Raw genomic sequence first — 16215 nt, 5'->3', positions numbered from 1 at the left:
TTCATGTATTTTCGAACTGTAATTAGGTACACACCTCTTTAGAACTGTTTTCTTGATGAATTTATCATTATGAAATGTCTGATCTTATCCTTAGTAATACTGCTTGTTCTAAAATCTTTGTTCCATATTAATGTAACCACTTCGTCTTTCCTTTATGTGTGTTAGGATGTTATATTTCTTTCCATCCATTTAGTTTGAACTTATCCACAAGTAGACCACTTATATTTATCATAATTGTCACTATGCCTGGGTTTATTTTTTATTTTTTTATTTTTTTTTTGAGACGGAGTCTCGCTCTGTCCCCCTGGCTGGAGGGCAGTGGTGCGATCTCAGCTCACTGCAAGCTCCGCCTGCCAGGTTCCTGCCATTCTCCTGCCTCAGCCTCCCAAGTAGCTGAGACTACAGGTGCCCGCAACCGCGCCCGGCTAATTTTTTGTATTTTTAGTAGAGACGGGGTTTCACCGTGGTCTCGATCTCCTGACCTTGTGATCCGCCCGCCTCGGCCTCCCAAAGTGCTGGGATTACAGGCGTGAGCCACCGCGCCCGGCCTATGCCTGGGTTTAAATCTACCATCTTGTTCTTTAAATTGTTCCATGTGATCTTAGTTCCCTTTTTTCTTTTATTGCCTCCGATTAAATTCAGCATTTTAATGATTCCATTTTATCATATAAGCATTGTTACCATTTTTGCCTTAGAGTGATTATCTTCTAAAAAGACAAAAAAATAAAAAGATTTTACATCTGTGATGCTAAAATGTACCCCTTTGTGTAGATGCAAATATTTATCTGGTTTTCATATTATTTTGGACTAAAGAATTTCCTTTATCATTTCTTGCAGTGCAGGTCTGCACACAATGAATTCCCTCAACTTCTATTTGTCTGAAAAAGTCTTTATTTCACTTTCATTACTGAAAAATACTTTTGCAAGAGAATTCTAGGTTGACAGATTTTTCTTTTTCTTTTAGCACTCTAAAAGTGTCACTATTATCTGCGGGCTTTGCCGTTTTTGTCAAGATTCCTATTGTCATTCTTATCTTTGTTCCTTTTTATGTAATATTTATTTTCCTGGCTTCCTGTAAGATTTTTTTTTTTTCCTTTTTTTTGTGACAGAGTTTCACTCTGTCACCCAAGCTGGAGTACAGTGGCACGATCTTGGCTCACTACAACTTCCTCCTCTTGGGTTCAAGCAATTCTCCTGCTTCAGCTCCCAAGTAGCTGGGATTACAAGCACCTACCACCATGCCCGGCTAATTTTTTGTATTTTTAATAACGGGATTTCGCCATGTTGCCCAGACTGGTCTCAGGTTCCTGACCTCAAATGATCCACCTGCCTCAGCCTCCCAAAGTACTTGGATTACAGGCGTGAGCCACTGCACCCGGTCCTTAAGATTTTTTTCCTATATTTAGTTTTCAGCACTTTGACCATAATGTGCCTAAATGTGTTTTCTTTGTATTCATTCTACTTGGTATTTTTTGAGCTTCTTGGATCTGTGCTTGCATTTTTGGTTAGTTTTGTAAAAATATTACTTTTGACCTATGTCCTGTCTCTACTTCTAGGACACCAATTACAAGTACAGTTGACCCTTGAACAACACAACACGTGTTTGAACTGCATGGGTCCATTTATACGTGGCCTTTTTTCAATAAATCTCTCCTGCCTCCCCTTCTATTATACTTCCACTACCTCTGCCACCTCTGAGACAGCAAGACCAAGCAAGACTGTCCTCTTCCTCCTCAGCCTACTCAAAGTGAAGATGACGGTGATGAAGACCTTTATGAGGATCCACTTTCATTTACGTGGTAAAAGTATTCCTTCCTTATGACTTTCTTAATTTCACTTCTGTAGCTTATTTTATTGTAAGAATGCAGTATATAAGACATATAACATACAAAATACGTACTGTTATGTTATTTGTAAGGTTTCCAGTCAACAGTAGTTAATCAGCAGTTAAACTATATGCAGAATTTTCAACTGCGTGGTGAGTTGGTGCCCCTAACCTCTGCATTGTTCAAGGGTCAATTATATGGCAGACCATTTGATATTGTACTACAGTTCTTGGATGCAATTTTCTCTTTGTTTTTCAATTTGGATAATTTCTATTCACCAACTGTCAAGTTCACTAATGCATTCTTTTGCATGTCTGGTTTGTTGATAAGCCTAAAGAATTATTTATCATGTTTTAAATTTTTACCATCTCCATTTGATTCTTTATAGTTTCCACCTCTCTGCTGCAGAGATTGGAGGAAAATTTTCTGGACACACCAATAAGCTCATGGGAAAAGTTATGGCTGTTCAGGGTCCCACAAGTTTAAAAAGCTACCTACAGTGAGGCCCCACTGGTTGACAATCTTGTCCATAAACAAAGATTCTAATCAGTTGCTTAATGCCTTATTTTCAAATATGAACAGATACTCAACGATCATTAACTATTTCATAAGCCTCTTTTACGTGAAATGACAAATATCATAAACGTTAGAAAAAAAACTAGAACTCAGAATTAAAATTTTTAACAAATATTCAAAGTTACAAAGAATTGGAAGGTAAAGAAGTAAATATCTCCCACAAGATTAAAATAATAAAGAGAAAGGAGGATAGGTAAGAAAAATATGAATATTAGACAACTAACGAAATTTCCTAACAGAAGTTCCAGAAGGAGAAAACAGGGGAGGAAATTATTAGATATAATACAAAAATACTGAGTTTCCAAGTTAAAAAGACCCACACAAGGTACCCAGCTTAATAAGTGAAGAAAGGCCATATCACAACACAGCACTGTGAATTTTAATACCTAAAAGCTTTTGGGGAAAAAAAAAAAATCACCATTACGGACTGGGACTCTCAACAGCAATATATGAAAACAAAACCTCAGCCAGGCACAGTGGCTCACGCCTGTAATCCCAGCACTTTGGGAGGCCGGGGTGGGCGCAATACAAGGTCAAGAGATTGCAATCATCCTGGCCAACATGGTGAAACCCCATCTCTACTAAAAATACAAAAATTAGCTTGGCGTGGTGGTGCATGCCTGCAGTCCCGGGTACTCGGGAGGCTGAGGCAGGAGAATTGCTTGAACCCGGGAGGCGGAGGTTGCAGTGAGCCGAGACTGTGCCACTGCACTCCAGCATGACAACAGAGCAAGATACTATCTCAAAAAAAAAAAAAAAAAGAAAAGAAAAAAAGAAAATAAAAGAGAAAGAAAAAAAGAAAAGAAAATCTCTATATTCAGAAAGAAAGTTATTTCTAACCTGGAATTATAAAACCCAGTCAAATCTCAAATATCAATGAGATTTGAGGCAGAATAGACATTTTCAGATGTGCAACAATTTGTCCTCCATGTACCTTGTTCAGGAAACTACTAAAGAATATGGTTTGGCCGGGCACAATGGCTCACGCCTGTAATCCCAGCACTTTGGGAGGCCGAGGTGGGTGGATCACGAGGTCAGGAGTTCAAGATCAGTCTGGCCAAGATGGTGAAACCCCGTCTCTACTAAAAATACAAAAATTAGCCAGGTGGGGTGGCAGGCACCTATAATCCCAGCTACTTGGGAGGAGGCTGAGGCAGAGAACTGCTTGAAACCAGGAGGCGGAGGCTGCACTGAGCCGAGATCACACCATTGCACTCCAGCCTAGGCGACGGTGCGAGACTCGGTCTCAAAAAAAAAAAAAAAAAAAAAAGAATATGGTTCATAAAAAAAAAAAAAACAAGGCAGTAAATGAGGAAAAAGAAAGCCATGGTGACTAGGTGTGGTGGCTCATGCCCATAAACCCAGCACTTTGGGAGGCCAAAGCGGGAAGATCGCTTGAGGCCAGGAGTTCAAGACCAGCCTGGCCAACATGGCAAAACTCTGTCTCTACTAAAAATATAAAAATTAGCAGACTGGGCGTGGTGGCTTACGCCTGTAATCCTAGCACTTTGGGAGGCCAAGGCAAGCGGATCACGAGGTCAGGAGATCAAGACCATCCTGGCTACCACAGTGAAACCCTGTTTCTACTAAAAATACAAAAAATGTGCCAGGTGTGATGGCAGGCTCCTGTAGTCCCAGCTACTCAGGAGGCTGAGGCAGGAGAATGGCGTGATCCTGGGAGGCGGAGCTTATAGTGAGCCAAGATCACGCCACTGCACTCCAGCCTGGGTGACAGAGCAAGACTCTGTCTCAAAAAAAAAAAAAAAAAAAAAATTTGCTGGCTGTGGTGCTATGCATCTATAATCCTAGCTAATCGGGAGACTGAGGCATGAGAATCATTGGAACTGGGAAGGCGAAGGTTGCAGTGGGCTGAGATTGTGCCGCTGCACTCCAGCCTGGGTGACAGAGACCCTGTCTCAAAAAAAACAAAAAACAAAAACAAAATAAAGAGAAAGCCATGAGCTCCTGCCATGGGAGATTTATCCTAGGACAGATGGGAATCTGGGGATGTGCAGAGGCAAAGACGCTTCCATGCAACAGCTGTGTGGCAGCAGCCCTCAGTAGCCACCAATCCAGACGAAAGAAAAGATGTAGTCTGAGAACTCTAGGAAGGGCATCTCCAATGAAAGAACCTGATTTGCTTGCCAGTTTGACAGGTGTTTTCCAGATTTGGTGACAAGTCTGGTAATGAGTTAATAATGGTATATAAAAACTAAACAAGTGAAAAAAACGGGGCAATTATTTATTATTTATTTCACTTGCCCCACTTTTTCACTGATTTAGTTTTTGTACACCACTGTTAAACTAAAGAGAGAAAACAGAGGGAAAACAAAAATTATACAAAATATATAGTATATTATATGGCTCTGCTGTGAATATACACCACCATAACCATGTAAATACTGCTTATTAACTTAATTAAAAATTATGAAATAATTATACACAGAATACGTATTTTGAGGGCAGGGAAATAAAGGCTAAATCCTCATCAAAGTAGGAAGTGAACAGATAAGGTCTAAAACCAAAAAGTCAGTAACAATATAAGCAATAGTTTAAAAATATGGATGGAAACACCCAAACAAACTGATAAAAGATGTGCAAGTAACTGCATCTGGAGAGACGGAACAAGGTTGAGATAAAAGGAGCAGGTTTGCTGTTTTTCTTTATAAGCCTTGCAGTATTGCTTGATTTTTTGAACTATGTAACTACATTACTATTAAAAATAAATTTTTGAAAATAAACCAGGGCCAGCCCAGGGCTACAGTGGCTGCTCAATAAAGGGTTACCAAGCTCTCTGGTTGGATGAGTCTTGGGCCAGGTTCAGCTTCAGTTCCCCAGAGAAATTCTGGAGGGAGAAGGCTTTGTTGAGAAGGCATCAGCCACTTCACTAGCAACCTTTATATAGCTCCTAGAGATCCCCTCCTAACCCAAGTCCAAGACCTCATCCCTGCAACTTACTGTCTTTGTTTCCTTGTCTGTCTCTCTCAGGGGACTAAGTGCCCCTTGAAAACTACATGTTGCATTTTTCATCTCTGTTCCTCCGCCTGTCACCCCTCAGTGCCCAGCCAGAAGCCTAGAACCTCGCAAGTTCTCAGTGTTCAGCAATTCTCATATGTGAAGACAGGAGGAGTTTATGGTCCAAAGAGTTCCTCATGAAGGTAAAAGTGTTGTGGAAAGGGCGAGGCAGCTGGGTGAGGCTTGTCAAGAAGGTGGCAAGGCCTTGGCCAATAGTCTCCTTTGACCAGCTGTGTAACTCCTCATTCATCTGTGTGCAACATCCTGTCTCACCTGTTGTGATTGTGCTACCCAGGAGGCCACGTGGCCATACCAGGAGCTTCTGTCCCCCCCAACACCTGGCCCAATGCACTGCCCTTGCCACCATGGGCAACCCAGAGGGTTCAGGTGGTCTACTCCAATAAACCCTTTCCCACAAGAACCCCAGCTACTTTGGAGGAGCACTGCCACATGCCAAGCATGCCACCAGGTGCCATATGTACAGTGACTCATTTAACTCTCACAGAAGTCCTATGAGTCAGGTATTGGTCCTCCCTTCCCTTCCATTTTACAAGTGGAAGAACTGAGAGTTTTGCAGAAGCTAAGTACTTTTCTGATGTGCTCTTAACCACTATGTTGGAATCCCCAGCAGCCGACTTTTGTTTCCAGTGGTGTCACAGCTGGGAGAGACTTTCGATGAGAAAGTAAGGCTTAGAAAGGAAGCTTCATTCCTATTTCACCCAGGGCGATGGCAGAGCTAGCAGTAGAGCCTGGATTGGAATCCTGTCTCTTGACTTCCGGCCCAGTGCTAGTTCACCATTGTGCACCAACCCCAGCTTCAGCCAGCCTATCTGGAAATGATTAGGCAGCAAACAACACCACAAGGGAGGACAAGAAATGACCCCTGCCTCCCTGCCCACCCAGCCCATCATGAGTTGACAGGACAAGAAAGACGTCTTCCTACCTTTCCAGCGCCACTCTCTCCACTGACAACAATGGACTGGTTGACTGGTTCAATCAGGCTCTTGACATTTCTGTAGGTCTGTTCACCCACCGTGAACACATGGGGCTTCAGTTTCTGGAACATCAAGGAGTGAAAGGTCATGTGAGGGAATGCCTGTTTTTCAATGATGACTGAGCCAGTGATGACTGAGATGGGGAGGCTGCCAATAGCAGTGGTTGGATGCTTCCTTCAGAAAAATTTTCTGGATGTCACAGTGTTAGGCCCAACTTTAGGACCCCTATGTTGGCTTTACCCACTCATCTTCTCTCAGCCTAGAAGCAGTGCTAGCCTTTACCAGTTTATGACATTAACACTTTATACTCCCATTTTATCTTGCTTTAATTGTCTTATCCTTATTCCTGTTACTTCATATTATTATAATTTGCAATTTGCAAAGTTCTTACAAACTACTGCCTAAGAAGTCTGTCCACTAATTGGAAATATAACCCTATTTTATAGATGAGGAACGTGAGGTTCACAGGAGTTAAATAACCTTTCAAGGCCACTCAGCAAGTAAACATATCCATGTGATTTAAATTCCAAAGCCACTGTTCTTCTTTTCGTCAACAACTATTAGCGATCTTCAATGTACTAGGCATCAATCAAGCTGGATGCTGAGGAAACAGAGGGGACTGCGACTTGGCTTTTACCTTTGAGGAGGCAGGGCAGACAACAGGGCTCACAGGACAGACTTCCCCTGGATTCCAACTGGATACTTCATCATGAATGAACGTCTGGAGGGCCAGGCCATCTACACAATGCCTAGCTAGCCCAGCCAGCAGTGATCACTTACCCACAGCTTGCTGAGGGAGAAGGCAACTGTTCCATATGGTGTCAGAGCCATTCCTCTCTACACCTGCCCTTACCCCAGCCACCTATCACCTGGAGGGATACAAAGCCTCCAACTGTTGTATCTGCCTCCTGTCTCACCTTCTTGAACCCAACTCCCAGAGTAATTATTCGTCTAGTGGGTTCTGTTCCCAGACCCACCTCTACGTGGATGAAGATGCTCTGCAGATTCTCTCTGCCTGCTATAGTGCTTCAGACTCTTCACAAATAGCCCTGGCTTTCTCGTCTTCCTGCTCTCACCTACTCCCTCTTGCCCCCAAGACCTCCCTCCTGCCAGCAAGTTTTCTCTCACCTCTCCCTGAATGCATCATGCACTTTTACACCAACAAGCTCATTATCTGTCTGTACCTCCACCAGCCCACCCCAAATAATTTATCCTTTTCTCAGTAGAGGAATAAATTACTTTCTTCAGTAGAGATAAACATATGCTGAATTTTCCAGGGCAATCCCTATCGTGTATAATTTCATTCTTTTCTAAAAAAGGTAGTTTTGCTGGACTTGGTGGCTCATGGCTATAATCTCAGCACTTTGGGAGGCTACAGCAGGTGGATCACTTGAGGTCAGGAGTTTGAGACCAGCCTGGGCAACATTGTGAAATCCTATCTCTACTAAAAATATAAAAATTAGCTGGGCATGGTGGTGGGTGCCTGCAGTCCCAGCTACTTGGGAGGCTGAGGCACGAGAATCGCTTGAACCCTGGAGGCAGAGGTTGTGGTGAGTCGAGATCACACTACTGCACTCCAGCCTGGGTGACAGGGAGAAACTCAGTCTCAAAATAAACAGGGCCGGGTGTGGTGGCTCACACCCGTAATTCCAGCACTTCAGGAGGCCGAGGTGGGCGGATCACCTGAGGTCAGGAGTTGGAGACCGGCCTGACCAATATGGAGAAACCCCATCTCTACTAAAAATACAAAATTAGCCGGGCGTGGTGGCATATGCCTGTAATCCCAGCTACTCAGGAGACTGAAACAGGAGAATTGCTTGAACCCAGGAAGCAGAGGTTGCGGTGAGCCAAGATCGCACCACTGCATTCCAGCCTGGGCAACAAGAGTGAAACTCCATCTCAAAATAAATAAATAAATAATAATAATAAAAAAAGGTAGTTGGTTAAATACACAAATATATAATACCTTTATCAATCCTTTCCTATTAATAAAACCGCAAACAAGAGAAAAAAATCCTTTCTCTTAAATCTCTATTTTAGAGACATACGGCACTCAGTTAAACAAATATTTATTTATTCTCCACTTTGCACCGTCTGTCCTGTAGTCAGTTCTTTACGGTTCAAAATTCTGCCAGCTCCTATTGGGCAGGCTGTGGCACTAGCAGACTCTGAATGACCACATGGCTGGTGAACAGATGAATAAGGACAAGGAAACCGCAAAGAGGTTTAGGGGGAGGTAGAGGAGCCCTGAGGCCACAGGAAGCAGCAGAGCCTTACCTGGGGCTGAGGTGCAGCATGGTACTCTCTCATTAGCTCGGGCGAGTAGAGCTGAGGAATGGGCTTGAAGGGGTTCAGAGCTACCAGGGTGCAGCCAGCATTGGTATAGAATCTGTCTGCCATGTACCGGGCCTGAAGGCACCTGAGGACTGAGGCAGAGATGCCTTTAGCAAACTCTGGCTCAAACATAGATAAACCACACACACAGACACACATCTGCTTAACTAACAGCCCTCTTTCTGCAATTAGCCAAGAATCATTAAATCCCAGCAGCTCCCTGAAGAATAGATACAAGATCTAATTAAGATGGGCTCCAAATCTGAAGCAAAGCATGCCCTGGGGAGCCCAGGTGCAGCTGCCCATGCTCCCTCGGGCAGAGGTCTGGAGCAGCCCGCCTGGCTCCAGATCAGGAGTCCTGCCGACCTCCGTCTGACCTGGAGAAACTGCGCTGACTACTCTCATTGCACCTCCAACCTCCTGGAGATGGTACTCTTGAGGAAAGGGAGGCCCATACCTGTCTCTAGCGTCACAGGATTCACCCTGGTGAGGTCATCCAGCTGGTACAGCAGGACCTCCCCATCCAGGAACTCCTGCAGATCTCTGAGGTATTCCCTGGCTTGGCCATCAGACCCCGGTTTGTGGCCATTGACCTGGAAGAGATAACATGAAGGTGAGGCCAGGCGAGGTGGCTCATGCCTATAATCCCAGCACTTTGGGAGGCCAAGGTGGGCGGGTCACGAGGTCAGGAGATCGAGACCATCCTGGCTAACATGGTGAAACCCCGTCTCTACTAAAAATACAAAAAATTAGCCGGCCGTGGTGGCGGGCACCTGTAGTCCCAGCTACTCAGGAGGCTGATGCAGAATGGTGTGAACCCAGAAGACGGAGCTTGCAGTGAGCTGAGATTGTGCTACTGCACTCCAGCCTGGGCGATACAGCAAGACTCCCATCTCAAAAAAAAAAGAACAAACCATGAAGGCCATAAGAGCTGGTACTCAGAAGAGCTGGCAGCTACAGAAGGGCGGGAACCTGTATAGTAGAAGGAGACTCTGGTATCATAGTCTGGTTGGGTTCAAATTTCAGTTCTGCCTCTTACTAGCCCTGTGAGCCTGGGTCTAAGTTACTCTCTTTGAGTCATAGCTTCTTTATTTGTAAATAAAGGAAAATAAACTCAACTGACAGGGTTATTGGGAAGAAAAGAAGAGATCTACAAAGCATTTAGTCAGTGCCTGACATACAGCATGTACTCAACAAATGCTATCTCTTTTGCCAAGAGCTCCGGCCAAATCCACTTCCAGGCTAATAGCCTTACTGGGCCTGGCTGGGGTGGGGCCCAAAAGGCTGCTATAGGAATGTTGTAAAGGAAAAGAACCATGGTTAGGCCTTTTTGGGAAGAGACAGTACAGCTTTTGATGTAAAACAGCTGTACCTTCCCAGAGAGGTAGCTCCACGTCTTCATCACCTGCCTTTCATGGCTTCAATTTAGGCTGGCTAATGAATTGGTTCCCTTGGCCTGGGTCTGCTGGAGAGAAAGCCTGGCTCAGACGGCTGTCTGAGGTCAAGAACAGGCACCAAGAGAACAGGTCCCTTCTCCCTTGCCTATCTTTTTCTTTCTTTCTTTCTTTCTTTTTTAAGAGACAGAGTCTCGCTCTGCTACCCAGGCTGGAGTGCAATGGCGTGATAATAGCTAAACTGCACCTCCAACTCCTGAGCTCAAGTGATCCTTCTGCCTCAGCTTCCTGAGTAGCTGGGACTAGAGGCATGAGTCACCCTATCTTCCTTTGCCCATCCTTGATGCCAGCCCTTTCCACATGTATCATCCCTCCACTTCCTCCCGTGGTCCCATTTCTCCTACTGTCTCCTTTGGGGATGCAAGAAAGATAGAGTGGGGGTTGAAGACAGGTATCTTGCTGAAATGTGCTTTTGAAGGAAGAGGTCTGTGATACAGCAGGTGGATTTCCAATGAGAATGGTGAGCCTAAAATTTCAAACCTCTCAGGGAAACAAGCCATGGTGGCAAGTTTCCTCCAAGAGGCCCAGTAATGCATTTCTTCCAAAACCACTGCCTGTTCTCTGAACTTTGGGCCCACTACAATGTACAAAGTAGGCTCTTGACCTCCAGGGTAACTGCTGAGGTCAGAGCACAGCTAGATCTATGCATATCCCTCTGCTTTAATGAAGGAAAAAAAAACACCACCACACAAACCACTCACAAACTCAGACACAATTTATGAAGAGTTCTGATCCAACCAGAGAGGCATCTGAGTATAGTGATCAAGTACCCGGACTTGAAAGCTAGTTGTCTGGGTTTGAATCCTGATTCTACCTCTTACAGTTATATACTCTTACGTTAATTTCTTAATCTCTTTGTGCCTCAATTCTCCTTATCTGGTCCCTGTAATTCCAGCTACTTGGGAGGCTGAGGCAGAAGACCCACTTGGGCCTAAAAGTTCGAGGCTGCAATGAGTTATGATCGTACCACTGCACTCCAGCCTGGGCAACAGAGCAAGAACTTGTCTCTAAAGTAAAACATAAAAATGGCTGGGAGCGGTGGCTCACGCCTGTAATCCCAGCACTTTGGGAGGCCAAGGCAGGTGGATCACGAGGTCGGGAGATCGAGACTATCCTGGCTAACACGGTGAAACCCCGTCTCTACTAAAAAATAGAAAAAAATTAGCTGGGCTTGGTGACAGGTGCCTGTAGTCCCAGTTACTTGGGAGGCTGAGGCAGGAGAATGGTGTGAACCTGGGAGGTGGAGCTTGCAGTGAGTCGAGATCGTGCCACTGCACTCCAGCCTGGGCAACAGAGCGAGACTCCGTCTCAAAAAATAATAAATAAATAAATAAATAAAAATAGAAAAATTTCCAGCTGGCCACCGTGGCTCAAGCCTGTAATCCCAGCACTTAGGGAGGCCAAGGCGACCTTGTCTCTATAAAAAAATACTTAAAAATTATCTGGGCGTGGTGGTATGTGCCTGTAACCCCAGCTACTCTAGAGGCAGAGACAGGAGGGTTGCTTCAGCCCAGGAGGTTGAGGCTGCAGTGAGCTATGGTGATGCCACTGCACTGGGAGACAAAGTGACACCCTGTCTCTAAATAATTTTTTAAAGTTCTTATCTGTAAAATGGGATAATGGTACCTACCTCACAGATACTCATAAGCACATAAACACATGAAGGATTTAGAAAGGCCAACTGGAATCTACCAAAAAGGGTTAGCTGGCCGGGCACGGTGGCTCACGCCTGTAATACCAGCACTTTGGGAGGCCGAGGCAGGCGGATCACAAGGTCAGGAGATCAAGACCACCCTGGCTAACACGGTGAAACCCCGTCTCTACTAAAAATACAAAAAATTAGCCGGGCGCGGTGGCGGGCGCTTGTAGTCCAGCTACTCAGGAGGCTGAGGCAGGCGAATGGCGTGAACCTGGGAGGTGGAGCTTTCAGTGAGCCGAGATTGCGCCACTGCACTCCAGCCTGGGGCACAGAGCGAGACTCCGTCTCAAAAAAAAAAAAAGGTTAGCTATTCTTCTTCTAAAAGTGGCTTTTGTATTTGTTTTTTCTTGACACAGAGTCTCACTCTATTGCCCAGGCTGGAGTGCAAGTGGCACAATCTCGGCTCACTGCAACCTCTGCTTCCCAGGTTCAAGTGATTCTCATGCCTCAGCCACTCAAGCAGCTGGCATCACAGGCATGCACCACCATACCTGGCTGAGTAGAAATGGGGTTTTGCCACGTTGGCAAGACTGGTCTCGAACTCCTGGCCTCTGGTGATCTGCCCGCCTTGGCCTCCCAAAGTATTGGGATTACAGGCATGAGCCACCGTGCCCGGCCTTATTATTTATTTATTTATTTAAGAGACACGGTCTCACGACTGGATGCGGTGGCTCACTCCTGTAAAAGCACTTTGGGAGGCTGAATCAGGCAGATCACCTGAGGTCAGGAGTTTGAGACCAGCCTTGTCAACAGAGTGAGATCCCATCTCTAAAATTAAAAAAATAAAAATAAAAAATTGTTAAAAAAAATTGGAGGCCAGGTGCGGTGGCTCATGCCTGTAATCCCAGCACTTTGGGAGGCCGAGGTGGGCGGATCACGAGGTCAGGAGATCGAGACCATCCTGGCTAATATGGTGAAACCGTGTCTCTACTAAAAAATACAAAAAATTAGCAGGTGAGGTGGCTGGCGCCTGTAGTCCCAGCTACTCGGGAGGCTGAGGCAGGAGAATGGCATGGCATGAACCTGGGAGGTGGACCTCGCAGTGAGCCGAGATTACGCCACTACACTCCAGCCTGGGGACAGAGCGAGATTCCATTTCAAAAAAAAAAAAAAAAAAAAAGGAAAATAGAGAAAAGCAAAAGGAGCATAAAAATCCATAATCATACTACCCAGAAATAACCAATATTTTAGAGAACATCATACGTTTTCTTCCCTAAATACATATTTTAAAAACATTGAAAAGTATTATATTTTTGTGTAACTTGCTTTATTCCATTGTACTGATATACTTTAAGCAGTCTACTGTTTAGACATTGTGTTTTTTTTTTCAATTCTTTTACAATTATAAATGGCTTTATATTCACTGATGTTCTTATGTCCTTTATGCAGATCATTTTTGAGAAGCAGGATTGCAGGCTTAAGTGTAAGTCTTAAACTATGCATGCATAGTTTTAAGGCCCTTCACGTATTATTGCCTAATTAGAAGAGCCACTTTTAGGCTGGGTGTGGTGGCCGGGCATATTTTCCAAATTTCTGATAATCAATGTGACCCTGAATAAGCCACTTAACCTCTTGGAGCCTTATCTCCAAAATGTGGAAATAACAGCACTATATACGTATATATAGTACTGTATCTTTCTCATGGAGAGGTTGTGAGAATTATACAAAATCACACATATAAATGCTTAGCATAATGCCTATTACATAATAAGGACTCAACACAGTGAAGCAGCTAGTATGGTTATGGTGAACATTACTGCTTTTTTAATAAGAGAAAAAAAAAGTTAAAAATAAGCAATAAAAATGCCCAGAGCAGTCAACTGTTTTGCCCGCTTCTTACCTTCAAACCTGTTCCAGGAGCCATATGACTGGAAGGTCAAGTGGCAGTGTCTACTATAGCTCCCTTGAGGCTGGCAAGCCCCACACCTAGCTGCTATCTTGCTGAGTTCAGACACTTACCTACCAAACTCCACTAGACTCTGAGCTCCTTGAGGGCAAGCACCACCCTCAACATCTGCCTCAGCCCAGTGCCTGGCAACACTTGGTAAAATAAAAATTCAGCAAATATGTACGGGCACTCTCTCGGGACCAGGAGCTACACATGAAGGATGATATGGGTATGAGATAGAGCTCCACTGTAAAGGGTGATTTGGAATCCTACAGGCCTGGGGCAACAGTAGCCTTTTCTGAGAGGCAGAGACATGGGGATCATGCACCCATGATCCACTCATCAGAATCCTTCTATAGTTCCTCATAGATAGTCTCCCGCATTTCTGCACAGGCTGACCTCTTTGCCTGGAGTGCTTATTTTCCTTCTCCACGTGGCTAATTCTTTCTTGTTCTTTAAGGCTCAGCTTCAAGGAACACATCCTCTTGGAAGCCCCAAGCTTCTACTACGCCTCAACAATTCAGGGTGGCAGGGACATCTCTTAGGACTTCCTCTGTAGAATCCCCAAAGTGCCCTAAGGATTCCCTTACCCATCCCACCTTACCTATCCCAAAGAAAGGAGCTAAAAACCACAAGACAGATTCAAATTAGGTATCAGCAAGAGTTTCTTGATGATGAGTAAAAGGCACTGGAGAGACAATTTGAGGAGAGAAAAGAAAGACCTTTAAGGGGGCTTTCCCTTCCTTCCAGGTTAGGGCTAGCAAAAGATGCTGCGGGTGCTTGAGGGCCTGGGTTATCTAAGGTTCAGGTTTTACCTGCTGGAGCATCCTCCTTCGAAGTGGTCAGCCAGGGTTCTGGGTTGCAGGAGGTACAAGGAGTACTATCCACCGAGTCATGGGACCATGGGCTGGGGTATGGTTCCAACGAAGGGCTCAGTTCTGGAGGAATCTCACACGAGTCACTCCAGAGCCTGCGGCATGAGAGAAGACAAGGACCATACACAGGTGAGGGCTTTTCTGGGGTGACTCACTCACTCCTATTCTTCCCACCTAGTAGGAGCAACCAAAATGAGATGCAAGGCAGGCCCGGGCAGAGAGTGAGCCTGTCCTTTCCCTTGCCAATTAGGAAACAGGGGAAACTTTTATGAGAGCCTCAGAGGCTCCCTGGGCCAGTTTTATTACAGGGTTAGGGTTTGGGTTGGGGTGGGGCTGCAAATCCTCTGGGTCAGCATGCCGTGGAGGAATAAGACACTGGGGAAACAGAGAAGCCTTGTGCCCTATCTTCTACACTAGACAGAAATATCCTAGTTCTGTGTAGCCAGTCGTTGGTGGGGAGGGGAGGCTGGAGTCATCTCTTGCTGCTCCAGGAAAGGTGTGGTGTGGTAGGGAAATCACAGTTCAACCACTCACTGGGTGTGTGATCCTGGGTCAGCCACATCACCTGCCTTCATTTCTTACCTTGAAAATGGGGACAGTTAAATCTGCCTCATAGGAGTGGCTGTGAAGGCCAATGAGGTCATGGTTTGACAACACCACACAAAGTACAAATCTGAGTATTCACTCAGAAGATAAACACTGTTAGCACTACGACTAAGGGTTGATGATCCATTTGGGAGCACTAATCAGGTGAACAGTCCAGTGTCAACCTCGAGAAAGTAAGGATTTCAGGGAGCACAACCCATCTGGGAGGTGGGGTGTTGTGAGGCTGGGCCTAAGCCAATCTTTGAAGAATGGTTAAGGGACCCTCAGACTTGGAATTTTCTAGGCCTTGGCGAAACCCCTAGCAAGGAGAGATGAGGCTGAGGGTGAGGGGTGCCTGCAATGGATTAACGCTGGTGGAGACTTTCTTGAGGCTCTGAATACATCAAATCTTTAAAAAACCCAGGGATAGGGACTTCCATAGAAGCTGGAAAAAGGACAATTCAGGTGGAAACAGGCATCAGGACTGTGCTGGACACACTGACCCTGGACACGGACTGTACCCCATCCAAGGGACAGCCATGCAGAGGGCTCCAGAGAACAAAGCTCTTTCAACTGGGAACTCATCTGAAGCAATAGGTCCAGAGGCGCAGCACAACAGGTTTGGGGTTTGAATCCAAAGCCCAAGGCCCCTGGCACAGAACCCAAGAACTGTCTAAGCCTTACTCTGTTTCCTCGTTTATAAAACGGAGTGATAATATCCAGATCTCACAGGGCTAAATGAAGGATCAAAAGGGCTAATACCTGTGAGAGCGCTTTGCAAATGTTATCACGATGCAGCATCAGCTCCCAGCTGGAGTCAAGTGAGATTAGAGCAGTTTTCTGCAGTTCTCCCAGCTCCAGTCGGTTTCGCGGTTACCAGCCAAAAATTTCTGGAAAGGGTGTGACCACTGTGGGCAGAAGGGAGAAGGTAATGAGTAAATGGAACACCGAATCAAGGCAAGTGGCAA

General features: G+C 45.2%; 1 protein-coding gene across 1 annotated transcript in view; it reads right to left on the bottom strand.

The window, feature by feature from the left end:
- MYO19 (myosin XIX) overlaps positions 1–16215 on the bottom strand; it is a 54282-nt gene that overhangs the window by 26148 nt on the left and 11919 nt on the right. Inside the window, 5 exon segments of the mRNA XM_073004879.1 lie at positions 6361–6474; positions 8690–8838; positions 9204–9339; positions 14603–14757; positions 16010–16155. Coding sequence (XP_072860980.1) covers positions 6361–6474; positions 8690–8838; positions 9204–9339; positions 14603–14614 — 411 coding nt within the window. The 5' untranslated portion in view covers positions 14615–14757; positions 16010–16155.

The sequence above is a fragment of the Chlorocebus sabaeus genome, chromosome 16 (assembly GCF_047675955.1).
Source record: "Chlorocebus sabaeus isolate Y175 chromosome 16, mChlSab1.0.hap1, whole genome shotgun sequence".
Taxonomy (NCBI): Eukaryota; Metazoa; Chordata; class Mammalia; order Primates; family Cercopithecidae; genus Chlorocebus; species Chlorocebus sabaeus.
This window is presented reverse-complemented; position numbering and strand designations above follow the sequence as displayed.